Source organism: Bactrocera oleae, chromosome 4 (assembly GCF_042242935.1).
Source record: "Bactrocera oleae isolate idBacOlea1 chromosome 4, idBacOlea1, whole genome shotgun sequence".
Taxonomy (NCBI): Eukaryota; Metazoa; Arthropoda; class Insecta; order Diptera; family Tephritidae; genus Bactrocera; species Bactrocera oleae.
The window spans coordinates 9,959,749-9,987,578 of record NC_091538.1 but is presented as its reverse complement, the minus strand read 5'-3'; the positions used below and the strand labels follow the sequence as shown (position 1 = coordinate 9,987,578).

The 27,830-nt window shown below is 36.1% G+C and overlaps 3 protein-coding genes, 1 long non-coding RNA gene and 1 pseudogene across 6 annotated transcripts in view; 2 read left to right on the top strand and 3 right to left on the bottom strand.

Annotated features, from left to right (window-relative positions):
- Positions 1-159: 159 nt before the first annotated feature.
- LOC106625110 (fructose-bisphosphate aldolase) lies at positions 160-10,974 on the bottom strand. Of its 3 annotated transcripts, XM_070109320.1 has the most exons (7): positions 10,523-10,974; positions 7,330-8,018; positions 7,014-7,260; positions 1,103-1,285; positions 862-1,009; positions 492-803; positions 160-428 (listed from the first exon to the last, which is right to left on the bottom strand). In XM_070109320.1, exons 2-7 carry the CDS (start codon positions 7,411-7,413, stop codon positions 305-307), a joined length of 1,098 nt encoding a protein of 365 aa, XP_069965421.1. In that variant the 5' UTR covers positions 7,414-8,018; positions 10,523-10,974; the 3' UTR covers positions 160-304. The 3 variants fall into 3 exon arrangements, with proteins under 3 accessions (XP_069965421.1, XP_069965420.1, XP_014100394.1); XM_070109319.1 differs by lacking the exons at positions 160-428; positions 492-803; positions 862-1,009; ... (1 more) ...; positions 7,330-8,018; positions 10,523-10,974 and adding exons at positions 3,605-4,487; positions 4,555-5,321 and having other exon boundaries at positions 7,014-7,104; XM_014244919.3 differs by lacking the exons at positions 160-428; positions 492-803; positions 862-1,009; ... (2 more) ...; positions 7,330-8,018; positions 10,523-10,974 and adding exons at positions 3,605-4,487; positions 4,555-5,488.
- LOC106626422 (alpha-amylase 4N-like) lies at positions 1,788-3,444 on the top strand (annotated as a pseudogene).
- Positions 10,975-14,040: 3,066 nt separating the features above from the next.
- Positions 14,041-14,668, top strand: LOC138857229 (uncharacterized). The gene is made up of 2 exons (XR_011396293.1): positions 14,041-14,557; positions 14,628-14,668. It is a non-coding gene; the product is annotated as an uncharacterized lncRNA (long non-coding RNA).
- A 2,314-nt stretch (positions 14,669-16,982) lies between these two features.
- LOC106614154 (F-box only protein 39) lies at positions 16,983-22,393 on the bottom strand. The gene is made up of 7 exons (XM_014229717.3): positions 21,851-22,393; positions 19,301-19,446; positions 18,601-18,849; positions 18,189-18,533; positions 17,848-18,117; positions 17,445-17,609; positions 16,983-17,374 (listed from the first exon to the last, which is right to left on the bottom strand). The coding sequence occupies exons 1-7, from the start codon at positions 21,924-21,926 to the stop codon at positions 17,096-17,098; spliced, it is 1,530 nt and encodes a 509-aa protein (XP_014085192.2). The 5' UTR covers positions 21,927-22,393; the 3' UTR covers positions 16,983-17,095.
- Positions 22,394-26,700: 4,307 nt separating this feature from the next.
- Positions 26,701-27,830, bottom strand: part of blo (bloated) — a 134,884-nt gene continuing 133,754 nt past the window's right edge. The window contains exon 10 of the mRNA XM_036374998.2: positions 26,701-27,758. Within this exon, the coding sequence (XP_036230891.2) occupies positions 27,543-27,758 (216 nt within the window). The 3' untranslated portion in view covers positions 26,701-27,542. The remainder of the gene's footprint in view (positions 27,759-27,830) is intronic.

Below are 27,830 nucleotides of genomic sequence, written 5' to 3'. Positions count from 1 at the left end.
TTACTGCTCCAGACACATGCTTATATTAAGATTTTCTACCTTAGCATTTTAAAGATTTAAGGAAGCAAGTATTAAATTATATTGATCTTTACAATAATAGTTGAGCAATTTTAAGACAGAGCCCAGCCTGTCCAACTCCATATTAACTAATAACAAGTCTTTAAAAATTTTGTCTACAAATAGATTGCGTCTACTTAAATTTATTTTCTTAAGCGTTTAGTTATTAAATTATATATTGTACATTTCTCGACCGTTATATGTACATGTGTGTTTACAAGTTTACAGCAGTATCGCTGCGAACACATTAATCTTCACACACCTCCCACTCTAACTGATAGTATTTCTTGCCATTCGCCAACAGCCACAAATTCGCACAGTGATTCGAACAAAAGTAGCAAGTGAAAATTTGTTTCGATGAGCTGCCACGCCTACGCATAGAGAGTGAAATGAAAAGATTGTACAAGAAAAAGAGAAGCATAACATTCGCATACCGTTTCACAGCCATAAAATAGTAAGTTGTGTACAAGGGATTGGAACAATTCAGCACTGTACAACGGGCAGTCGGTCCATGCACGATATGATTGTAGATGAACTTCTCCGGTAGCATTTGCTTGAGCGCTACATTCTCCCATAATGGCATGTAGCGACTCAGATACTGCACTGCCCTTAGACAGTCGTCGTAAAGTGTGACTTGATTGTCTAGCGAGGGCACACAAAAGATGCGACGTGTTCCGAAGGGCAGTAGTAGTCTAGTATTGGTCTCCTTTTCCAACACCCAGAAGAAACTGTCGTGTGTCACAGCACTAGAAATATTTTTGTAGAGTTATAAGTAAGTTATTGGTTTTAATTACACGAACTTACAGCGGTGTTACTTTTGCGCGATTATCATAGAAAGTTTGGAAGTGCTTCTCATAGATCATAGGCACGTGGGTAATGGATGTGTTGTGAAATATGCGGACGTGGTTTATGAACTTAGAAAGTGCCACTGGCAGGTAAAAAAGTGAGCAACCTGACAGAAAAGTAGAAAAGTTGTAGAAAATGTAGAGTAAAGGAGACTGTGACAGAAGCAGAACAAGTCGAATCAGCAATGATAGTTACGTACGATCCGCTGATAGAGATTGTAGTGATGGCAGGTTGGAGACCCGCTCGGGTATATGCCAGATGTTGACATTGTCACTGAGGTTCAGCACGTTTAGACGCTGGCACTCGCTTAGCTGTATTGGCAGTCGTTGCAGATGATTCTTGGATATGTTGAGCTCTTCAAGTTGTTTCAAAGCACCAATTTCTGGAAAATCAGAGAAAAAGTGTGTATTTAATTCATGTTGTAAAGTGTGAGTAAAAATTTTCAAAAGAACATGCTCTAAAGTTCAACAATGGATCGAGGTTTATTTTATTAAGAGCTACATCATTATTACTACGAGTATTTATTCATGAAGAGAACGCGTGATACTGATCAGTTTAACATTATTAACATCATCTGACCTTATCTTAACTTTTTATTAAAAATCGATTATTTGTATCAAGAAATAAATCTTTGCCTCTTCAGTGATCAGACCACCTATGAATTACCGACTACTTATATCTCTCACATAAACTTAATTCTTTTCGCTCTTTATTCTTGTTCGGTATTTTCGCCACTCACACTAGCAAAGCTATTTATATACCGCCTCGTATAAAAGACTCATTCATAAAAAATTGCCTTTGTTTTTGTAAGCATGCATTTCATATAAAAGCAGAAGAATTCTGAGATATTTAATTTAGTTTTGAATTTTTGAGTCTACGGCAATCTTATCGCTTGTAGTTCATTAAGATAAAGACCGAACAATGATCCTGATCAAAATATGTTTCTGTGCTCTTCTGTTTCTCTTCGGTTCGAACCACGAAGCTTGCGCTCAATTCAATACCAATTATGTATTGGGACGTACAACAATGGTTCATCTGTTCGAGTGGAAGTGGAACGATATAGCTGCCGAGTGTGAGAATTTTCTTGGTCCTAAAGGTTATGCTGGTGCTCAAGTAAGTTAAAAAGATTTCTTTGAAGGTTAAAGTGTTTTAAAACATATTTTCGATTTACAGGTTTCTCCCGTAAATGAGAATATCGTTGTTGAAAATCGGCCATGGTGGGAACGTTATCAACCCATTTCCTATCTTTTGACCACTCGTTCGGGCAATGAGCAACAGTTTGCCAATATGGTGATGAGATGTAACAACGCCGGAGTTCGTATCTATGTGGATGCGGTGTTCAACCATATGGCTGCCGATCGCTCCAATCCTCTTGGCACTGCTGGCTCAACAGCTAATCCTTGAAACAAGAGTTATCCAGCGGTTCCCTACTCCAGCACTGATTTCCATGCTACCTGTGCGATCAACACATACAATGATGCTAATCAAGTTCGCAACTGCGAATTGGTTGGTCTAAAAGATCTGGATCAAAGTAAAATGTGGGTACAAGCTCGTATTCTTGACTTTCTCAACAAACTAATCAATTTGGGCGTTGCTGGTTTCCGAGTTGATGCTGCTAAATATGTGGCCTTCTGATTTAAAGGTAGTTACAAAATTAATAACTCAAATAGATGAATAGATGTAATAAAATATATTTATTTCAGAATATCTACAATCGTTTGAATAATCTGAATAGAGAACACGGTTTCGCTGGTGGTTCCCGTCCATTTATTTACCAAGAGGTCATTGATTTGGGTGGCGAAGCTATCTCCAAAAACGAATATACTGACTTGGGTGTGGTCACCGAATTCCTTCATTCCGCCTCTACTGGCAAGGTATTCAGGGGTAGAGACCAACTTCGTTGGTAAACCAATTGGAGTCCGAAATGGGGTCTCCTTCCATCGACTAGTGCTTTTGTTTTTGTGGATAATCACGATAATCAACGTGGACATGGTGCCGGAGGTAGTGATATTCTCACCTACAAAAATTCGAAACAATACAAAATGGCTAATGCTTTCATGTTGGCTCATCCATTTGGTATTCCTCGTATTATGTCTTCGTTTGCATTCGACAACTCCGATCAAGGTCCGCCAACAACCGATGGTAACAACATTGCCAGTCCCATATTTAATGCTGATAATTCCTGCAGTGGTGGCTGGATATGTGAGCATCGTTGGCGTCAAATTTACAACATGGTTGGCTTCCGAAACATTGCATCGAGTACTACTGTACAGAACTGGTGGGACAATGGCAGTAACCAAATCGCCTTCTCTCGTGGCAATAAGGGCTTCATAGCGCTCAATAATGATAATTACGATTTGAACACCACGTTGCAGACTTGTTTGCCAGCGGGCCTACTGTGACATCATCTCCGGCGAAAAGACCGGTTCATCATGTACAGGAAAATCGATTGTGGTTGGCTCCGATGGGGGTGCCCGAATTTCTATTCGTCAAAATGAGGTTGATGGAGCTTTTGCCATCCATGTGCAATCTAAATTGTAAACTGAATTGTGATCGTATATGGTGGTATATATAAATCCGTTACAAAAAATCAAAATTCGGAGTTTATATTTTAGGCACTTTTGAGTTTAAGAATATTTTTAATTTCTATAAAGTCGACAAAGGCTGCTCGATCTTTGCTTTAAGCAATTTGGACTCATAATTTCAGAGCTTAGGTTTAAGAATTTATTATAATGGATTTACCATGCCACAATTTCATTTCGTTCTATTTAATATAATTTTGTTCTTTAACTTTTGTGACTTTCAGGCCAAAGTTCACTAAAGCGATTCCCTACGAAAAATATATTATTTGAACTAACGTTTGTGATTTCTTTGTTTCAATAGTGAAAAATAACGGTTTCATTTCGAAACTTTTGACATCCATTTTACTTCCACGTTATGCTCCTACTTCCATTCGCCGGTAAATGCTGTTAGATATCACCTTTTAATACTCCATTTCTACTGACTATCTGCTGGTGGATTCTCTGTTTGCTCAGTTGGAGCGGCCTCTGGTGCAGCTTCTGTGGCCGATTTCGCTTCTTCTATTTTAATTGCTGGATCGACATCGACTAACTCAGTTGCAGGTTCAAGGGCCAATAACATATCCTCTGTTTTAATTGCGGTGATCGCGACAACTACAGTGGACTCTACAGTTGCAACTGGTGCAGGCGCAATATTGGGCATAAGAATGGGAGGTCGACATATTTCATCAAATCTAACACAATCATCAGGTAGCGGATCAGGTTTCGTTTTCAGAGCTTTAAAAGCTTTTTTACAGTAACACTGATCGGCTAGTGATTTCATTGAACCGGGTGTATAAGCGCCCTGAGCAGCTTTGGAAAAGGCATCCAGCATTTTAAGAAACTCTTGTTGACCCTTCTGCATATTTTTGCACTGACCCGCCCAAGCCATCATAATCGAAGACTGTAATATGCCATCGAAGCTGAATATTATGGGCCACGGTTTGGGCGATGGATCGATAATTGTGGCGTTCAGCAGGCAAAGACTTTTATCTTCCGTCTTGCCATCCACACGCAAAATGATACCTTGAAACCGAGAACATATATTTGCATCAAGGAAATATGTTTGTGCTTCAAAGTTATTTAAACTCACCACCGACCGAAGCGGGCACGACATGCCTCAGTAAGCGTAATGTTGTTTTTGAGATCTGACCGGGCGAATATCGTTTCGTGCACTTCGGACCCGCATTTAACGCTGGGATTTTTAGTATGGTACCCTCTAGATTGACATGATGATCACAAAGTGACTTATAAATGAATATTAAAATTGCCTCGGCGCATTTTTCAGCACGTTCCATATCATTGTCATCCGATGGCACTACATCTACCTCTAAGATCGGCAGCATGCGTTTCGATTGTGAGATGGCCGCAAATTTTGCCAAGTTATTGGCATTATCCATTATAGCCTGGTACGAAGGCGAATGCTCGCCTATGTTAAACTGTGCACGCCACATGGTGAAATCGCAACCGCAATCTTTATACTCGGCACACCGTGCAGCCAAACCGTCAAGTCCTTGCGTAGTATATTCTCCATAGGTACATAACAAGGGTACAAGCCCCTTATCTACGGTGACTCCAACCAACACATTCTTGCGTCGCAACTGACAATGTAACGCACATCCGTTAGCTGTGGTTTGATCCAATACCTCCGGATGCACGGCAACGCCAGAGACGTACTCGTCCAGTGATTCCTTAACTGAGAATAACAGGCTTCGGTACTGGATGCGCATCTCCTTCGAGGAATTTATACCAAACATTTCCATTAATCGCTCCAGCTGTGAGGGAGACTCGTCTGTGACCACAATGCCATGCCCCAGTTTCATAAGTTCCGCTGCTATATGACGTAGTTCATCAATTAAGCTGCGCGAAGGATAATTAAAATATGTGGACATTGTGGATTATGCAGAGTTTTGCAGTGAAATGGTAGTGAATTTGCAGTAATACTTTTTTATATGAAATTTTGAGAAAAATACGAAATACAGAATATGTTTTTTGTCAAAAGCGTTTGTATTTTTTTTGAAATTTTCTTTTTAGTAATTTTGTATTTGTTTCTTCATAAATTCCAAAGTAGTCTGACTTAAAAGAATTCAAGAATTCTTATTAGATACAGGTTCAATCATATAAGTGAGCTCTATGAATTGAAAATCATGTAAAGTGAGATTCTATAAAAGCTCCATAGTGAAATCGTGGGATGGTATACTAAAGCCGACCCGCTCCATCAATACAGAGTGTGAAGCCATCATGACAAGTGGTCGATTTGATAAAATCAAATGTGTCTCAAACAAAGTAAAAAGTTTAAGCAATTTTTTGTGATCCGATAATTTCTTAGCATCACCATCGTCGATGCACATTATCGTACACAGTTACTCGCAAAATTGTTATGTAGTTTTGGTTCAATGTGATCGTAATCGAACGTGGTTTTTTGAAGAGTCACGTCCAGGTACCGCGAAAACGACAAAAGCCCACGATCCCATATTGCAGATCGTCTATTGAAAATTTACAAGATAGCTGCGATAGTAGAAGACTCCGGACAATTAGCGGAATTGTAAGAGCACTTCACAGAAATCTGTAGTAGTTTCTGTATTGTTTGTAACCGTTGATGAAATATGAACCCATCCACACTAGAGACCAAAGCACAATCGAAACAGTGGACTTAACTCGACGAACCTGCTCCAAAGTCGGCCGAAAATATGATGACTAGCTGGTATTCACAAGATGTGATCTACATTAGCTGCCAAATGTCGAATTATTGCGTCGAGTTGACGCCGAATCGCAGAAAATCGGTCTCATTAGTCGAAGAGAAAATTCCTTTTCAACCATGACAACGCATCGGCTCGTATCCCCATAGTAGCCGCGATAAAGTCGGTAGAATTAGGCAGATTTTATCCCGTGCGATTTCTTTAAAAATTATTCGCTCGGCAAAACTTTCATTCGTATCTCGTAGAGTCCTACTTCACAGACTTCCAGAAAACATATTTTTCATGCATGGTAAAGAAATTGGTGCATCGCTTGATCAAGTATATCGAGCTAAATCGGACTATCTTGAGAACTATACTATACAACTGCCGTTGGTAAGCACCGCTGATATATTTGTTTTGGGAACAGATAATTCGTTTGAGATTCAAAAAACCCTATGATCAAAAAGTAACTATTTAGACCAAATTTTTGCATAAAAAGAGGATATAGTTGACGGACATTAACATCGATGAATCTTGGTTCTGGGAGATACTGATTTGAGCACGACAGGAAGGCAAAAATTTTTGGATATCGATATCAAAAAAAGGTGACATTGACTGGCCTCAAAGATTTTAAAACTTGACTTTCACTAAGCCCTTTCTGAGAAGTTAGTTGAGAATCAAAATGTACGTCTCGGACTAAATTCTTTTAGGCAGTATACATACTTAGTTTGGTGTGTGCAACCCATTAAGTGCTGTTCGTGACAAAAGACTTTCCAAAATATTAGTCGACAGATTGGCCTTATATTGAGATCATATTCTCTAGTGTCGGAACTCTTTGTTCATAGATTGACTCGTAATTAAAGATTGAACTCACCAGCGGGCAGCTCGGTCAGCTCGTTGCCACTCACATTTAAACGTTGTAAGCGGTCTATCAGTCCAATAGTCTTCGGAAGTTCACGTATTTGATTGTTTGAGACATCGAGAAACTCCAGATTTTCCAACAGATACATCTCCTCAGGAATCGCACTCAAATTATTGCCAGCCAAGTGGATGAATTTTAGTGTCGTAACATTCAGCAGCCATTTGGGAATTGTGGTGATGAAATTCTCCTTCAGGTACACCTTTAATGTTATGAATTGGGTCAGTTTTAAGTACAAGTACACTTATAACTTATAACGTAAATTTCTTACCTCTTCGAGGTCTTCATAAAGATAGAGATCCATGGGCACATCCTTGAAGTTGAGATAACTCCAGTGCAGTGTCGTCTTATTCATGGTGGTGTACCGTGGAATGGGAAAGGGCAGACGCGCCTTTTCTTGAGCAATTTTCGTAGTGTTATGGCCACTGAAGGGCAACGTGAGCGTGGTGCAAAACCGTTAAGTAGTATCACTTTGCTGGTGTTGGCAGAGTGGTTTCACGTGCGTTATTCTGACTGGTTTCAATTTACAATATACACAGCACTAAATTTTCGTTAGTTAATTTTTGCACTAACAACTTCACTTTCTTCAATTTTACTAAATTATATCACAGCTTGAGCTTCGTGCGAACTATCGATACTGCAAGAAGCAGTGGAACAAGAAAAAAAAAAACGTTGCTAAAAAACGTAGCCGAAACAGTATCCGTTGACGTCTTATCGAAACACGAGTGAGGCACAGAGTTTCGAAATATAAAAACTAATTTATACGGCGCCGAATGAACGGTTCGGTGGTTCTTGCAACACTGCAGCACTTAAACAGGGAATGCTGTCTTCACGTGCGAAATATGTGCATGTTAATCGAACATGAAAGCTACACGAAGACTAAAATGTGACAGTTCAGTGAAAATACACAATCTAACTGTGGACCCAAACGCCAGAGACTGGGCTCTCCTCGAAGGCGTTCTAAAAAACACAAAACAATTTTTGGTTAAAACTGAGTATTTTTTAAAGAAATTGTGTTTATGCTTTTTGTCTCTTATATTTACATTTTTTGCCAAATCTATTTATTGCGCGAATATACTATTTTTATTCTAATAAATGTTATTTTGGCACGCGGACAACAAATTTTTTTATATTAGTTCAAGTACGAAAAGAAATTTGCTTTGCAATCTCACTGCGTAAATTTCGTACAAAAAATCTCACGCAAATAAACAGAAATTTTTCAAAACGCAACAAATGAAAAATATTGTGAAAAACACGCGACAAATTTTGAAAATGAAATGAGCAACGCACATAAAAACAAAATAATAATAAAATAAATTGTGTAGGTGAGTTGTTTTTGAATTCAAAAATTGTGTATTTAAAAAAGTGGAAAGACCATACGAAAACTACAGTGCGTGCAGAAAATATGCTTATAAAATTTGTGTTCTTAAGTTTATGAAAATAGTCCCCCAATTGTTGCCAATCATTTATATAATTTTTTATGACAGAAATAATTTTAAAAATAATTGCTGTCCAGTAGAAATTGTTCAAAACCGTTTATGAGGATTTTATATGCCAGAAATATTTTCGAAAGCTCGAGCGTAATTGCTGTCGTGTCCTAACAGCTTTTATAAAATAAAGTTTGTTCAGTAAGTATTAGCTTTTTGTGCTTCAAAGGGGCACAAATAGTATGTAATTAAAAAAAAGTATAACTTGACAGGTTATACCTTTCAAAATAATATACTAAATATAAATATATACTAAAATTTCAAATCAATATCTCAAATAGTTTATGAGTTACAGCTTTCTAAAGTGTTGCCGCTCAGTTCCTACACTCAGAGAAAAATGTTCAGATCACAATTCAATTAAATAAATATTTTCTGCATATTCTGCATATGATTCTATTAAACTCTCTATAAAATTCAACTTTATCTTGTAAATTTTTGAGTCTTTATCGACCCTAGGTAGAGAATTAATCAGCAGTAATTTTGTAGCGCTGTCGGAGATTTTTCCCAAAATTCGCATCGTTCTAGGCTTTCACACTAGGTGTGCACCTTAATTTCTTTACTCGTAGAGGTGCTTTGAACAAATGTGGATCTGATCTCACCAAAAATTTATTTTTATTAGAAAACTTGTAAAATGTGAAGAATATATTTTCAAAACACTTCTTCAGAGTCACGTGTTTATAATGGTTCATCTTAAAGGTAATTTTTTTTATCTTGAAAGGTAGTAAGCACGAGAACTATACTAGCTTATAACAGTATAATTATTTCAAATAAATCTTAGCTGAAATTCAATTGGGAAAGTGTACACCGATTATAGTCATATTCACAAACAATTCAATGTGAAACTTCATCCACTAAATATGATTGAGTTTTCTCTATCTTACATATTTTTTCTCTGAAATATATGGGTCCAAATATAAAAAGGTTTTATATGGAACCACTGTTCGGTCGTTGCTCCAATTTGACTTTTCACTCATCAAACTTATTTGGGTACTCTCATTCTCTCTCTCGCAAGGATACGAGAGTCAAAAACTAACTTATTGAGTTCAAGGGTTAAAATGAACCCTTGATGATATACAGAGAATAAATTTGTCCTTACAAGTTAGGATTTTTAGCTTGATTTTAAAAGAAGTCGGCGAGCACTCACAGTTTCTCATACAAATAACGAGTGAAAAAAATATGTTTTCATTAAAAATAGCTTAACTTTTTAACCGTTTAGGAAACAGTTTTATATTCAGGTAGAGCATAAAATAATCTAAAATTTTTACTTGTAGAGATATTTTTTCTCCGTATAGAAGTTCTTTTGAACCCATGAATTCGTTAAGTTAGTTTTGTCTTCATATTAATACATGAATTCGATAGACTGATTTTTGGCTCACCCTAATGTAAATATGTACATATGTAAATGGCAAATTTTTTTTTAATTTTTACTTGCAGGAATATTTTTTCTTGTATATAGGTTTATTTTAACCCATTGCTAGGTTAGTTTTGACTCACCCTAATGTACATATGTATATGAATAAAAATTTCTAAAATTTTTCTTTGCAGGGATATTTTTTTCTGTATATAAGTTCATTTTAACTCATGATTCAGTATGTTAATTTTTGGCTCCCCCTAATGTACATATGTATATGAATTACATGTGCTAAGCGAGTTTTGTGCGCTCCTTCTGAAAAGGATTAAATATTTTAAATAGAAACTATTTAACTCACAAAAAGGTGGAAGATATAGGCCTAATCTCTAGCAATAGTAAATAATGACAGATGTATTTATATTAAAATGTGCAAATATTTATTTGTAAAAAATTACAAAATTTACTTAAAATAAAAAAAATTTTCCGTCAGTTATTAAAATTAAGTATACATATATAAAAGTTTGCTGAAAACTATTTGTTTAATAATATATACTTCTAGCACACACTGTATTATTTTGGAAACACATTTGGCCGCTCTCTATTTTTTTTTTGTTTGGCACACTCACACATTTTCGTATTTTGTATTTAAATTTTAAAAGTGCAAATTACTGCACATCCAAAGAATCCGTAAACATAGATTTTCAATGCCACCAACGCGTCGGCGGTTTACGTCACAAGAAGAAATGCACGAAAAATAGCGGCGTTATCTAAAAAAAAAAAGAAAAACCGTGCACGTTGACGCGACCTTGACACACACGGAGCGCACATAAAAACCCGTTGCATACTTTGTGGCGACGGTAAATGTTCCCCATACGCCGTAGCTTACAGTGGGACACACAGCAAAGAACCAAATTATTTATACACTTCACTTTTCGATTTTAATTCCATTTTGGTTTATTGTCAAAAAATATTTTTACTTAATTTTTCTGACTTATATAACATGCATTAGCGTGTCACCGCTACTTGAGTGAACTGTTCACACGCGTTGGTCAGCTGCAGTGAGTGTGGTGAATTTGTGGCGTCGCGGCACTGCCGAGCTCGCCGTTGGCATTGACATTGCAATGTGGCTGCAATTGCCCTTTGTGTTTCTTGTGATTTTATTTTTGTACGATTGCATCGATTTTGTACTTAGTGGGGGCTTTGCATGTGCATATGTGTGTACATACATACATGTTCACCACATTCAAGCAGCTTTTCTGCTCTCACAATTTCACGGTCAACTTGCAACCTGTTGGTTTTATGCAATTGCCGTATTTGTTTTGCGAGCATTTTTGGTGGGCGCGTGAATTTGCCTTTCCATGCACTTTGTGAGCTTTTCGTGGAGCTTTTGAAAGCTTGGTGGACTAATAGCATTCTCTGTTGAAAGTGAGAGTGTGATCAGCTGTTCAATGCACAAATGCTATCATATGCTTTTGAATAAGGAATAATAGAATATATGCGTACAGTTGCATTCGTTAAAATGAAGATGCAAAGGGAAATAAAAGCAACTTTATCATTCATTATGAAATCTAAAATCAGTCTAATTAGCAAAATCAGGAAAAGGTAGTAATGACTTGGTGCTGGGCTCGTACTATAAGGAGGATGCAATTGAACTTTCCAAAAAAGCTACCGGAGCTTCTGGCGGGTCGCAATTGATGTGTGTAGCCTGGCATTGTCTTGGTGAAACACAATTTCTCTTATATTGGTCAAAGCTAGTGGATTTATAACATCAAAATTACCGGTACAGAATCGCCGAAACCAAAATTGTCCGTAATTGGCTTTTACAGTATCAGACCTATAAACACTATACACATTTTAAGCCACTGGCTTGAGTTTTCACCTTTATCGAAGCAAAGCGGTAAAATATGGCACATTGTTTCTTTGCTGGTATCCATCTTTTGACGCGTGCATATACAGCACTGAGTCAAGGAATCACAAAAAAAGTTCAGGATAATCTAAGAATATCTTCTGAACTTAAGATTGCATAAAATAGGATTTCTTGCAATTTCTTCTACTGCTCTCTTTCTTTTAATAAGGAAAAATCAAATTTTGTGAAAAAAAGTTTATTTGGTAAATACTTTTCAAATACAAATAATTATATTCCTTTAACTGAAGAAAAGATCACAGTAATAAACGTTTTTAAACTTTCGTCTTCGGTTTCCAAAATTAGAAAGGAAACTTTCCACGTAGCAGTTAATGCCTAGCACTTAATAGTATCCATGATATCCGCCACCCCAATAACCACCGTAACCGCCATGATGATGTCCGTGATAATGTCCGTGATGATGATGGTGGTGATGACCGTGATGGTAATAAGGTATCGGCGGTCCTGGTAGGGGATAGTAACCCACAAACACGGTCGGCATCGAAGTTGCCATGCGAGCGAACACTACTAGCAGACTGAGGACGAGAGCGATGAGTGGTTTCATTTTTAACTTACTTCAATACGAGTATGTTCTGAATTGCGTGAAAATTTTTGAAATGTGCGCCCAACCTTGGCTTAGTTATTAATAATAGCCGATCAAATAATTGCAGCATTTTATAGAAATTTTAAGCTTCGCCCGCTTAGGAAAACTCATATTCAATGCTTGTTGTTACTGTCACACAAGCGTAGCTACATTCATATTTAAATTTCGTATGGTATTCGTTTATTAACTGTAATGCCGACTGTTAGAAACAAATCGTCTGACATTAGTTCTCATCGAAAGCAGCACGCTGGCGGTGACTTTTCCCAGTTTGGCGGCAAAATGTGAAATGACGAGAATATATATACGACTAAAGCAAAATTGTGAGTAATTGCAAAAGATATTGATATTAGCTAATCGGGCTATCGCAAAAATCATGCCAAAACCAACACTCCCATTTTCTCCGTAAGAAACAAAAGTGAAATAATTTTTTGTGAAAATATGTCAGAAAAGTCGATGAAAAGTGTAGTGCTGCTATTGGCACAAAATAATTGCGATAAGTATCAAGGTACCAAGTTGAAATCTCCAACTGTATTCCGCTTAATTAGTAAGTTCGTCGCTAGCTCTGTTTATTTTACTATGTGATCAAATTGTACCTCCGGACCATTTCAACTGCGCGCAAGCAGAATCGATAAATTTTTTTTTCCAGATTTGTACAATTTTTTTTATGATCGTGGGAATTTTGATCTCCATATGTCGATACGCATGTGTTAGATACCTGTTTGTTTACGACGCGAAAGCTTTGTCTGGCGATTTTTACCATTGGAAAATATATTGAACAATGAGTTTGCTTGAGATCTTGTGTTTTCAATGGAATCACAGCCACGGCCACAAAATTTTGCAGAAATGTTTTAAGGTGTTTATTTTATCACGAACATAAATATTTGAGTAGCACTAAGCATTCAGTGAAGGTTTTGAAGGCATTGAAAACTTGCCTCGTGCGAGTCGCCACCTCTGTTAATGAGGTAACTTTGAAAATGTGAAAGAGACAGTGCTCGAAAATCTATGTGTTTGCATCAGAGTGATAGAAGGAGGATAACATCTCTTATGGATCAAATTGACAGATTTTGGTTTATAATCAATGCTTGACTCTTATCAAAATACCTGAATCTTTTACAACATCCACGTCGTGTAGTGGTCGCAAAAGGGTTGTTTGACTTGCTGTGGATCATACATTCATCAAGCGCTTAATTACTGGTGACGAGACGTTGGTTTATGAATATGACGTCGAAACTATCCAACAATCTAGCTATTGGTGCTCCAAAAATGAGCCGAAATTGAAAAAAAAAAACGAAATTCGATTTCCGAAGGCACTGTAGGCCATCCCAGCCGAGGCTTATAACAAATTGGTTAAGCGTTGGCACGCTTGTATTAACTCGGGAGCGATAATAATGATTTGTTACGTGACAATATAATTTTTTTATTAGTCATTGTCAAATTTTTATCAGCTGCACAATGGGATAAGTATATTCTTAAACTAAACTGTGTTCAAAAAAGACCAAAGTGAAAAATCATCAAATTTCTTAAAAGTGATAAATGGTGTCCAAGTTTTCTCGAAGTCAGTACTTTCCAAAAAATTGAACTTTAAATACTCATAATTTTTAAAACGTATTTTATTTCTTATACATATATTGGGTAGCTGCCCGAGCTCAACGTTTCTGCTATTATGAGCATCGTTCAGGTACAAAAATACTTTCAACAACACATTTCACTCAATTCCCCATACTTAAATACTACTTAAACACAAAGTTAATATGAAGATTAAATTACTGTAAGAACTCCATTTTTCAGCTTTTCGATCGTTAATTACTATCGTCATCCTCAAAAATGTGGATAAGCATGGTAACCGTTGAAGCCACCGTAGTAGCCATAGGGATAGCCCGGATAGCGGCGATAGTGGTACGGTGAGCCATAGTAGATCGGCGCCTAACGCACAATTGGAACGCCAACACCGACGCCGATACCAACGCCAACTCCAGCAATTCCACCGACTCCTATAATAGGCGACGAGTGCGCGTGCTGAAGCACCAAGGCGAAACACATAAAAATTACCAAAATAAACTTCATTTCACCGCTAAGCACTTAATAAAGAAGCCTCGCTCGATAGACTCACTCTGCACTGCGTCTGAGATGCGTTTATGATAGCGAAGAATATGGGTAAATCTATTTATACAAACCGTTTAAAACGTTATGGTAAATCACATTCAATTACTTTATGTTGATCTAGAAACCGAGTTTAAGTGAAATGCAAATAAACACAAACACGAATTCAAGAGAACCGATAACTGAGAAGGGTGCTAAGGAATAGTGAAGAGAGAATATTTGGCAAACATTTTCGGTTGCTTTATTGATTTTATTCATTTACATATTAAGGTGTATGCAGATATATGTTCACACATATAGGGTGGCTAACCGGTATGAATGGATTAGAATGTAAAAAAAAATGTGGAAAACGGTTGGCCTCAAGGGCCATCCCTGCAACTTCCCTCTAATTTCATACGCTAACGTTCAAATTTCGCTTTTTTCACTGCTTTTGAGCTCTTCGAAATTTTTCGTTTTCGATATCTCGCAAGTAAATCAACCGATTTTGACCCGGTTTGCGGCAAACGATGTGTTTTTTCAAGGTTTAGAACTGATTAGTTTTTGGTGTCGATCGGTCAAGTCGTTTGGAAGAAATTCGAAAAATCTACTGGTCCGATTGGGTGCAAACTCACACGAAATTCAAGTGCAATGAAACCCTTTGGAATGCCGTTTAGTTTATTCAAATCGGTTTAGCCGTTTAAAAGTTATAAGAGGGTCACATACATCCACACACACACACATACATCCACACATACATACATACATACGGACATCATCGTAGAAATGTTCGGGGAAGCTTCCTCGACCCTCAAAACGTCGAGATCTGTTGAGAACTCGATTTTTGCAAAATGGGGTGAAACCAATATCTTCCCGATTTTTAGAAAATTTTCAATTTTCTTAGCGGGAAGTTAAAAAAACAATCTCAAACTCCTTAAATACTCGCCACATAAAAACGACATAAACATTAAATTAAAAAAACTGAGTAGTTGTAACCGATCATTTGAGACTGTCGCAGATTCCGAAGACTGAAAAATAAACAACAACATCATTGCGCTTTTCCCGATGCGGACTTTTCAGTTTCGAAAACTATTTCGAGAACAGAAGTCACAGGAAGCCAAATTTGGCAAAGCTGGTAGCTGAGCGATGACTCTCGTTTCGTTTTTGGCCAAAAAGTCAGTCGCAGTCATGCTAGAATGTGGCGACGCATTATCGTGGTGAAAAATCCATGAATTTTCTGCTCATAAATCCGGTCGTTCACGACGAATTGCTTCACGTAGACGCCTCAAAACGGCCATGGTATTCTTTATTGACCTTTTGACTTTGTGGAACGTATTCATAGTGAACCACACCACTTTTATCAAAGAAAACGATTTTTGATTGTTGATCGACTCTGACGTGGTTTTTTTGGCGATTTCGGCTCTTTTTTCGAACATCATTCACTAGATTGTTGGACTGCTTCAACATCATATTCATATAACCACGTCTCGTTACCAGTAATGATGCGTTTTATGAATGTAGGGCGCTGAGCTACATTCTCAAACATCTCTTTTGCGTTTTCTTTTCGATGTCGTTTTTGGAAAAGATTCAGGTGTTTTGTACGATTCAAGCATTCACACGTTTCATACCCAAAACATTAACGAAAATGTGTTGAGTTCATCCATAAGAGATGTTGAGATACTCTGCTATCTCTTTGATCCCAACACCACGATTTTCAAGTACTTTTTCCTTAACTTTTTCGATGCCATAGCAGTAATTCCATAGAAAACACAAAATTTTCACAAATTCCTTCAGGTTTTGTTCCATGAAAAAGAAACGACAGATTATATGCTAGATGTACTGGATCAGTTTTACTAGATTTATTTCGCAACAATTTTTCCTCCTTTCTCATTTCTACCTTCGGATTCGACTAGAGCTTCACCCATTATAAATTTGTTTACACCTTTTTTAAGCTACGATGCTGTGTCATACATAATATATTCAATGGATATGGGGGTAGAAGTGCTTCCCCGAAACGAATTTACCGAACTTAAGCAAATATTTACCCACTAATGTTTGTACTATATATGTCGAATACAGTAGCGCTGACAAAGAAAATATTATTCGAGCTCTGAGATTTGTTTACTCATGAACTCGTTTAATTATTTGTAGGCTTGTAAATATAAATAATTGAGAATTAAAACTGTTTGGTAAATATTAAGTTTTCATTTTTCATTAATCACTATTTAATTGATTTTAATGAGGGGTTTCCCATTCACTGTCAAAAAGTCAATGACTATGTTTCTTGATGTCGCTAGTAATTAATTCCCAACTCAGAGTGAAGTGTTGAAATTCACATGCCATTATTTTCCGAAAAACTAATGGAGATTTGCATGTAAGGCAATATTTTCGCAAAATCATGCGCTCAAAAAAAAAAAAACAAAAAAATTTCATAAAAAGTGAAGCCCCATTATTCACCATGAAATTGCAACCAAATCGATATATGCACATACGAGTAGGTATGTCAGTTTTCAACAATTTTTTTGTTGCATTTTTTTTTAATAAATAAATAGAAAACAATTAACAGCTATGCGTATGCATTTGAGCAATAATATCACACTTTACACGTCTCTCGCCTCACGGCTCTCTTTGCACGTCCACCTGCAGCTGCTTGTAATCGCTGTCACTTAGGAAATGCCACTCGTAGCCGAGCATTTGCGACACTTCACGTTCCACCGCATCATAAGAACGTGACGTGTGCCGCAACCATAAATAGAACTCATTGGACCATTCGGGATGTCGTGGCCAATCACAGCGTATGATGACCGCAAAGCGACGTACATGGAGACGGCGCAGATTTTTCGCGGTACGTGCGATCAGCAGCACTGTGGAGGTGGACACTTTCTCGCGTACGAACTGTAGAGAAGAAATGTAGCAGAGGCGCTTATGATACCGTTAAGTGTTTAGTATTGTGTCTGAAACTCACTAAAGTATGCAGATTGAAGCACTGACGAGCGATCAGCAGCATCAGACTGTCGACACGATTGTGAAATGGCTTGGGACTGGTAAAACGCGGCAACATTTCGTAGCCGTAAACGCTGAGTTTATTTTTATAGTGGTCCACCATGCGTAGGACAAAATCTGTTTTGATCTAAAAGAAATAAGTATTTTTAATATGAAAAACAATGACTCAAGTAAGGTAAAATTATTGGGTAACTCTTTACTCAAGTATAACTCGCATAATAATTTAATAAACAGATCTCTAGTTAATTTTTGATTTATGTATAGATGGATTCTGTACTAGCGTCTTTGGGAAGATATCAAATTAGCTCTGAACTTGCTATAGCTCGGCCTTCCTTAAAGTAAGGCTAATACTCAGACCCACTAACCTTGGATTTTGGCGATTCATAAGTGACGCTGCACACAGGCGCTTCCGGCTGGAATACAACTTCGCCCTCGCCTAACGATTCTACGCGCAGATGCACCTTCAGCCTCGGATTATCACGTTTCAGCTGCCGCCACACCTTCACGCTACATGGCGAAATCGAGAGGTAAGTGGAAGTATAACGGTTTTGCAACAAATGCAAATGTTTCAATTTGGTATCGGCCAAAAGCAACAACGCATCATCGTCGATGTTTTGCGGAGAAATCGTCAGAATCTGATTTATATAAAATATTTGTGAAATAACAAACGGTTCATTTATAAAAATAGTGACACTTTTAGGTCTACCTGCAGATTGATAAACAGTCCCACATGCATTATGGGACAGTGTGTGGTTGTGACATTTACCAGATTCAGCACACGCATCTTCGTGCAGCACGCTTCCAGTACCTCATCAAGCAAATGCTTTGCCTCGAAACGTTCCAATACAAAATCGATTAATTTTAATGTACGCAGATTACGTAATTTGGACAAGAGCTCCTTGAGACCTTTGAGCAATTGACCGCCAGTGCCGAATAATTTAATGCCCTCCGGATCGTTGGCTTGCGACATATTGCAGGGGAACACGTAGACAAGCGAGCGTATGCGTGAGCCAACATTCTTGAGATCCGATGGTGCTTTCAGTTCTGATCCCTTTTTTTCGATATGTAAAAATGAAAATACCGTTTAAATAAATAACTGAAAACATTTCGGTACCCACTTTGGTCATACTCCATGAAAGCATTGTCATAAATTGAAAGATATTATTGAAGCTATGCTCCGGTCTGAATTCTAAGCCGCGCAGATATTTTCCAACGCGTGACAGACAATTTTGTGTTCGTATGTGATCCAAACAATATTGCCAGCCCGAGTAGTAGTTGTATTTGGCGCGTGTGAGTGTTCGATCGTCGACTAGAAAGTTACGCCACACCAGGGGCAGATAGAAAGCATTATACCATTGCTTACACACCTGTGGCGAAATTAATTAGAAAATTGCAGTATATAAGTATTCATAAATATATACTCGTATGTATATGTGAAAAACTCTATATGTATATAAAGGGTGTCTCAAAATAATGCAGTTAATTGAAAATCTGTGTACCCGAGTATTTTAAAACACCCTGATTTTAAGGGTCCATGAAGTTTAGAAATATATATATCTAGGATAACATATATTCAAATTTGGAAGAAAAGGAGGGGTAACTCTATAATGTCTAGGGTTTATTGAGCGACAAAAATAATTGTATGCAATTTTGTTCGAGTAGCCACACTTTGTTTAGAACTTTCTTGAATGATCGAGCTTATAAACTTTTCCAGCTGTTCTCCTCTCTTCGATCCAGACGCTCGCTAGAAGCTTGGAACAAATACGTTATGCTACCAATTATTTTTAGACACCCTTTAAATTATTGTATTATACTCACCAAACTAGCATAATACCGTTCTCTGTAGGTTAGATATGAGAAGATTTCTTCCAACAGTATATCCGGTAAAGTGTGCCATTGTGAATAGTTACTGTCATTTTCAGCTAATTCTTCATCTTCAGGTTCATCAATGTCTATATAGCACGCTAAGGGCAAAATATGATTTTTAATATATATATAAATATATGAAAATTTTTGGGAGCAGGGTTGCCACCTGCATACAAATTTTGACTTAATATAACTTATAAAATAAACGAATTATTACAATACCAATACCAAACTATCATCGGCTTAAAAAGAATTATACTTGTAGTTCAAATTTTTTTCGTAAAATGTTACCAGTTTTTTTTTTATATAATAAATGACAGAGGAAAAATTAACGAGAAATTACAAAACCAATATCAAATTATCTGAGATCATAATTGAAATATAATAAAAATCTTACGAGAACGTCGGCTAGACAGCTTGTGCGGAGATATACCGTCTGATCAAATTTGAACCGGACTGACAAAAAACAAAAAACTACATTTGAGGAATTTTAATAGGAATATTTTTTATCGTCTTCAAAAAAGCCACTTGAGAAAATACAAGCATGCTAATGCTTAATCCATTTTTCCATACAGTTGTTATAAGCCTCGGCTGGGACGGCCTTTAGTGGCTTCAGCGACTTTTGGCTTTTTCGGTTTCGGCTCTTATTCGGAGCCATTCGCTAGATTGTTGGACAGTTTCGACGCCATATTCATAAACGCAGTAATGATGCTTTTGATAAATGTAGGGTCTTCAGCTACGTTGTCAAGCATCTCTTTTGCGACCTCTATGTTACTCGTCGTCGCTTTTGCAAAAGATTCAGGTCTTTTAGTACGAGTTTAGTATTGACACGCTTAATATCTAAAACATTAACTCCGTTAAGTGATTGTGTATCCAAAAAAAAATATCAACAAAATTTACAAAAAATAAAATTACGAAGCACTATTTCGTTAATCAAATGTATGTACAATGTACCACATATACAGTTATACTTATAATTTAAATCAAAAATAGCTACAAAATTGCGCGTCTGAAAAGACAAGTGCAAATCAACAATTGAAAATTTAATAACACAAAAAAAAAATACACACACATAAGTGTGAAGCGTATACATATTAGGGTGGGTCAAAAAAATGAATGCTTTTTTTTCGCTTAGTACTCTGAAAAATTGGTTGATAGACACGGCTAAGAAAGTCTCTACAAATATGAACTCTTAATTGTAACGGGAAGGTTCTCCACCTTACAGTTTTTTTTTTTTTATTATTTTTATTATTATTATCTAAAAATATTTCATTAATTATAATTATAGAATATTTTTATTTTTTAATTATAATAATTAATTATAGAATATTATTAATATAATAAATAGGAAAAAAGATATAAGACTATGACATAACCCAACATAGACGAAACGAACTGACAAAGTTTGCAAAACAAAGCTTTTCTCAGCCTTCGTTTATGACGTCACGAACTTATGTATTTTCTGTCAAAGTGATAACAGAATAACATACCTTCAATCATCTGTACTTTATATTAATATTATAAAGAGAAAGATTTGATTGTTTGTTTGTTTGAATTGAATAGGCTCCCAAATTATTTGACGGATTTGAAAAATTCTTTCACCGTTAGGAAGCTACACTCGCTCCGGTGAATATAGGTCATACTTTTTTTCAAAAATGTTAAAGATCATTGCTACAGCGCCAATAACGTAACCCAAGGTATAAAAAAAATTACCTACAAAATTTCTTACATAGCATGCGCTGTTATATTCGCTATATTCTATTGATTATAGAATTAAATAATGTATTGCGACTTTGCAGAATATATAATTATCTACCAAAAATGTCGCGACAGCAGATGTCTAACTGTTATAGTTACGTCACAATAAGTGTTCTTTTAATTAAAAAAATAATCACAATTAAAATGTCGCCTCTGTAAAAGCTCTTTATTTGTTCCTTAGTATTGAACATTATCCTTTTGTTTAACTTTAAGTATTAGAAAAAGACATGTGGTGAGTGGCGACCCACTGCAGGCTGCAACATAATATGCGATGTAGGCGTCATTGAGCTACAGAAGGGGAGTCAATGTCATGAAATAAAGTGTAGAGCGGCTAACTCGCTCTCTACGAAGCGGTCGTATGCGGAATAGATTATAAATCATATTAAAAAATCGATGTTCAGATCGTCTATATGAAGTCTTCTTCCCCCAAGTAGGATGGCAAATGGAGTGATCTGCTAGTAATATATAATAGTGTTGTCAATTTACTTTATCAGGTGGAAAAAGTATGCTTGGAAATGTTTCCTATCTAGTTATAAATAGTATTCGGGAAAAAATAGTATTAATTTGATTGTGGAGGTTGAAATTGGAAGAACTTTTCATATAAAAAATTTGCTCAATTTCTAGGTATACGTAAAAATGTATTTTAAATATGAGCCACCCTAGTGTACATATATGTATATTCGTACATGTAAATATTTATATATGCGTATTTAGTTATACCGTTATACTGTCTTACTGTCTTACCCTCATCGTTTTGGTCGATCTTCCAACCGGCTTTTTGCATCACCTCCCTGCGTCGGGATATCGTGACTGCGGCCATTTTGTTAGCCCCGCACTAGAACTTATATTATATGTAGTATATGCAAAGCTTTTTCGTTTGCTTTTTGCAAATAAATTTTATTGGATTTTCTAAATCTTATTTGGAACACATCACCAAAGCAGCAAAATAACTAAATGTAGTGCAGCAAAACTCCAACACGTAAACATTGAGTAAACTAACGGTAAAATGCGAGTTGTGCGTAAGAGTAAGTTTTCACTTGTCTGACCCACTTTTTTTTTAGGAAAATATTGAAAATGATTGAAAAAAGCAATTGCACAATTTTGTCGTCTTCAAATAGTTTTTCATATTACCAAACAGATTCGCGACGTATTTTCGACTAGAACAACGGTTGCGTACCGAGACCCGATGGCGCAGGTATACGAGTGGAAGTGCGCGCGATTTGTATTTTCGAAATGTAGCAAATTTTTGAAATTTCTATTTTCTAGTTTTCGTCGCCACAGTTGTTGCTGCAAACACACACACACACAAACTTATGTGCATATGTTTGCGGAAAATAGAATCGAATTAAATAACAAAAAAGAATTATTTAATCGTTACGTTCGCTATTTATTTTTAAAAAGCTGAAGCAAAAAAGAAGATTATTTAATCTTCGTGTTTTTTTTCGACATTTCACAGTTTTATTTTTGTTTGTTTGATTTTTTTTTTACTTTTTTTTATTGAGGCCTGTTCGTAAACGTTCGATACTGGCGACCACTGACACATTTCACTTTTTGAAAAACGACGCACGAGCGCTTGCCGTTTGGTCCATTCCCGGTGATGCGAATTCGTTTGAGTGCTTCTCGGCACTTTTCTGTTTTGGTTTTTTTAATTTTTTAGTTGTTTTGGCTCGTTGCTTATGCTCTCTGATTCTAAACACTAGTTTAATAGCAATTTTTTATATATTTTCAAGTGGTATAAACATAAATATATATTTAACAAATGTACATTGTATCGCATTTTCCTTTGCATATTTGCACGGTTTTGTTTTGCTTTGCGGTTTTTGGTTTTCACGTGTCGTTTCATCCGTAATTTAAATCGACAAATTATTATATTTACATATGTACATTCAGATTACCGTAGAAAAATAGGAAATTCGAAGTGACGGAGTCTCTTGTGCGTGCGACGAAAGTTGCGCGCTCCCTTTTGGGATAATATTATCCACCACAGATGTCGAGCAGATTGATTGCTGTCAGAGAAAATGTTTTTCCTATATATACATACATATTTTTGTATATATATGTACATATATAGATCTTAAAACGTTTGTATGTATGTAAACAGCAGTTTGTTAATGCAAATGAGCTATTCTGATATTTATGTGAGCAGCACTAAGATGCGTTGGGCACGCGACTAATTATCTAAATATGAATATGAAATCATATCGTTGACTTCGATTTGTTTTGGTTTTGAGAGGCGTTTTTCTAAGCAGCTGTGATTACAAATAGACACGAGTGCCGTTTGATAAGCAAAACAACACTTTAAATTAGTTGTCCTAGGCTCGTCAAGCGTTGGAGAGTAACGAATCGAACAAACTATACCAGCTGTTCAAACCTTAAAAGCCATCTATCGGTTAATTCAAAGTTTAATTACCCAACAGCGCTACCAGCGGTTTCTATGAGTTTCTTAAAGCCCAATTGACAACTCCAATCGAAACTATTATGTACGTGTGATTGTTCATCCTTTTCTTATGCGCAATTCTTATGTGTAGCACAGTGTGTAAGTGTTAGTATCCGCTGAAATTCTTTCACTGGAATAGACTTTCTTGCCCACTGACGCATTACCCATTGATTTGCCCTTTTATGCTTTGGTGAACTTTTTAATATCAAGTACTATTCATGCCTTTCTATAAAAAACTATTTGTGATTTCAAATCTTAAATATGAAAAAATTGCTGTAATTTTATTTTTGACAGTAATATGATATTGATCATTATGTACAGATTGCGAAGCCACCACTACGGATTGTACAAAACTTAGAAAACTGCAACAAAACTTGTTGTTAAATATTTTAAAATATTTCTGTATAGCCTCTTTATCTTATCAGCCCATTTGTAGACACGGTGGCTACAACTCAAAGTTTCAGAAATAAGGCAAGTCACCGCTAAACCTCATACATATACATATACTTTTTGCTACAGCTGAGATCATTCCAGCTACAGCTAATGCGCTTGGCACAGTGCCCTGAACTCAAATGACGGTATTTTTAGAACTCCTAAAGGAAATTAATTTTCTAATAATATCAGCGTCTGTAGACAAAGCTCCATAGTACGCTTCATATATTGGTGTGTGTGCATGTAAGTATGTATGCACTGGTATTTATAGCTGGAATTACAGTGCGCATTTTCACAGTCTAAGACATACATACAAACACAAATTAATTATAAATACATATATGTGCAGCTTTTATAAGTAGCATGTGAAACGATTTCAAAATACACAATGATTTCCAGCTTATGACGTCACGGTATGTTTTTCCTAAATACGCACTGTATTGTATTGTAAACAAATAAAAATGGTTTAAGGCCAAATTGATGAAAGCTATACGTAATTAGTGATGTTTGTAAGGAAAATAAATTATCATTAAATTCCAAGAATTTTTTAAATTCTTCGCTATACACTGCAGGTGCTACTGATTTCATCTATTCATAATGATTTCAGAAGTTTCTTTCAAAATCCTTCTTATAGTCTTCACTGACATCCTTAATGTTAGAGTTAAATATGCCTTATTTGATTTTTTACCAAAAACCTGAAACAGGATAAGCCCTCTGCTGAAAATGAGCACCCACACAATATCACACGCTCTTCTTTGAGCGCCCTTAAAGGGGGTTTCAATCGAATATAAAAGGTATAGGTATAATGCAATATATTTTCATTAAAAGAAGTATTTCCCTAAAAAATAGTTGTATTGATTAAAAATTGTATACGTATTATCTGTACCTTCTGCGAAACATTTTCGTAAGCATAAACGTTGGCAGAATCGCAACAAAATCTATAAAAAAGCCTAAAAGTATGCTCTCTTTTTATCAGTTTAAAAAGGTATAGTGAGTTTTTTTAAAGTTAAATACAAATATTAAAAACTTTGACTTATTTTTCATTTATTTTGCATAATTCTTATTTATAAAACTGGGTATACTATTTCCTTCAGGATCTAGCACCGGCAACTATGATTTTATTGAGGAATGAGTTTACTGGCTGACAGAAGAGCTCCTCCAATTTGCTTTGAGTGATTTGGTATTTACCGAATTTTTTTGGCGATTAGCAACAAATTTTTGATCGGATTTTGAGTGACAATTTTATTGTTAAACAAGTACTTTACTATTCTCAATGTGTTGTGGGAGCCATCACCATACTGAAATTTCTTTCTCACTTGCTTTATGATACTTAGTTTGTTTCTTAACTGCTAGTAGCTACTAGCTATCAGGAAGAACAATACTGAGCGAATTGAGAATTTACTCTTATAAAGAGCCAAATAACGAAAAGGTAAAGCAACGAAAACTAGCAAGAAAATATGAAAATGCTATTTTTAATAATCACATAATATCAACACTAAAAATTAATCAATACAATTTTTATTTTCACAACAGCTCTCTCAGCTTCTTACGCTCTCAACTTGTGCTATCTTTTGCTAGTTTTTTAAATTAAGAAACCCTTTTCCAGCAGTAACTTGGCTAGCTAGTGATAGTTAGCAGTTAAGAAAAAAACTTACTATCGCATTTTCCAAGTGAAACTTCAAGCTATGAAGACAAATATTTTTATGTTCGTGTGATGTTTCATCTCAATATGTCAATTACTGAGTGTTTGACAGCTGTTTGTTTTCGATACAAATGATTTGCGATTTTTAAACCTGATATTTTTATTAAACATGTGGTTTTCAATAAGGCAATACTTTTTTTGGAGTCGGTAATTTTGACAGCTGGTTTTGGATTTCTACTCAGTTTGGTTTGCCTACTTCGGAACAACGTTTGCAAATCGTCGCATCCTCAGAGAAGCCGTACAGTGCGCACCGAAGACGCTATTGCTGCTGTGGAGCAGAGTAGCGAAAAATTTTGTTCAGCGCTTAAGCTCACTTTTGGTTAAATGGGTACGTTAATAAACCAAATGATCAAATTATCGCATTTGGAGTGATGATAATACATTTGTACATATTTCTTTAGAAATGAAGCCGGCTATAATGTTACAGTAAATAGGGAATGCTATAGAGCCATGATTAATCACTTTTTCGTACCTGAATTGGAGGATGTCGATGTGGACGACCTTTGTGGTTCCAACAAGACGGCGCTATATGTCATATAACCCTATAAGTTTATTGAAGGAAACTTTTGGTGAGCGCATTACTTTGCGACGTGGGCCTCTCGGCTGGAATTTATTCGAGCACTTGCCCGAAATCACTCTTAAAACAAAATGGCAAACCCTTGTCTTTATAGTAAAGCTTAATTATTGGCCATTATATATATAAATATATGCGTTTTATTTCTTCTTTAAAATTACATGTTTAAAAACAACAACCATTATATTACGTCAATGGACTCCTGTCGTATTCCTCGGAGCGAATTTTTTAGTTTCGAAAACAGAAAAAAGTCGCAGTGAATCAAATCTGTCGATTACTCTTGTCAGTGTAGTGTCATTGAATTTGACATAATAAGAACCGCATATTAATTTGCAATATAATCCAACTTATATCCAATTTACTATTTTTGGGTTATTAATAAAAGAGCGTGGCAGTACAAGAGTACCAGTTCAGCGAGTCTTCGTAAACTAATTAAAAAACTTAATATATTATAATTTTATTACACTCCCAGGTCACTTCCTTTATTTCGCAAGAATTATACAATTTACAACAGTCCATTATAAAAATGGTATGTAAATTAAATGTATTAGATACGCATTAAGTACGATTTATTAGTATTGTAGTTATATATCATTTGATTTAATATTAACTGGCACTTAAATTCTAAAAAAATCATTAATTAAATTAGCTTGACAATTTCAGAAAAACACGTGACATACATACATACTAAATACATGAAGATTATAGAGTGGGCTACAAATGTATTAATAGCGTACATGGTAGTATAATTAACACACTCGACAATGTAACGGTAATCTTATTTACATATCTACGTATACAATATGCAACTCTGTATGCATGTATGTATGTTGGCCACTGTATATATTGCATATAATTAACTTGTGTGCGCACTCATTTACATATTTGTGCTTAAAAGCTAAGTGATAAGCTTTCGTTATTAAGCATAATGATTAGGGATTTTAGAAGAAGGCACTTAAAATAACTAAAAATATTAGAATTATGCGCGTGTGTTCATGTTCTGGCTGAAGCTCTTTCACATGCGCGCTTTTGTTAAACGAAGAGCACCAATTGCGACACACAGCCGAAAGCTTTTCGCGCTCTTACATTGCAATGACATTTTTGCATGTATGCGTGTGTGTATGTGTATGGATTATTTCAATTGAACGTTTCGCAACATTTCAACTCAAAGCTAAAATATTTCCTGCAGTTAAATAATTCTAGTTTGGTTAATATTCGCCTTCGCTCTCGTACTAACGCTCTTCACCAAGCGACAAGCATGTCGCTCCTCAACTGCGTCGCACGTTGTGCTTTATTTGATCTTTCGTCGTCCATCACCGCTGCGTAAATTTGAGGAAAGTGCCGACTTCGAAGCGCTTGTGGTGGATGAGTGCCTCAATGAAGATTGATCGTCCTTGAGGTGATCGTGTCGACGTAATGTGCGCGCAGTGGGCGTCTCTGATTTCTTACTGGTACGCGTGAGCGTGCTCGTACTGCTCATGTGTGGCTTTCGTGGCATGGTTGCCATCTGTGGATATACATATTATAATATTTCATTTTAAATAACTGTTTGTTTTTATTTATTTATTATTTTCATAAA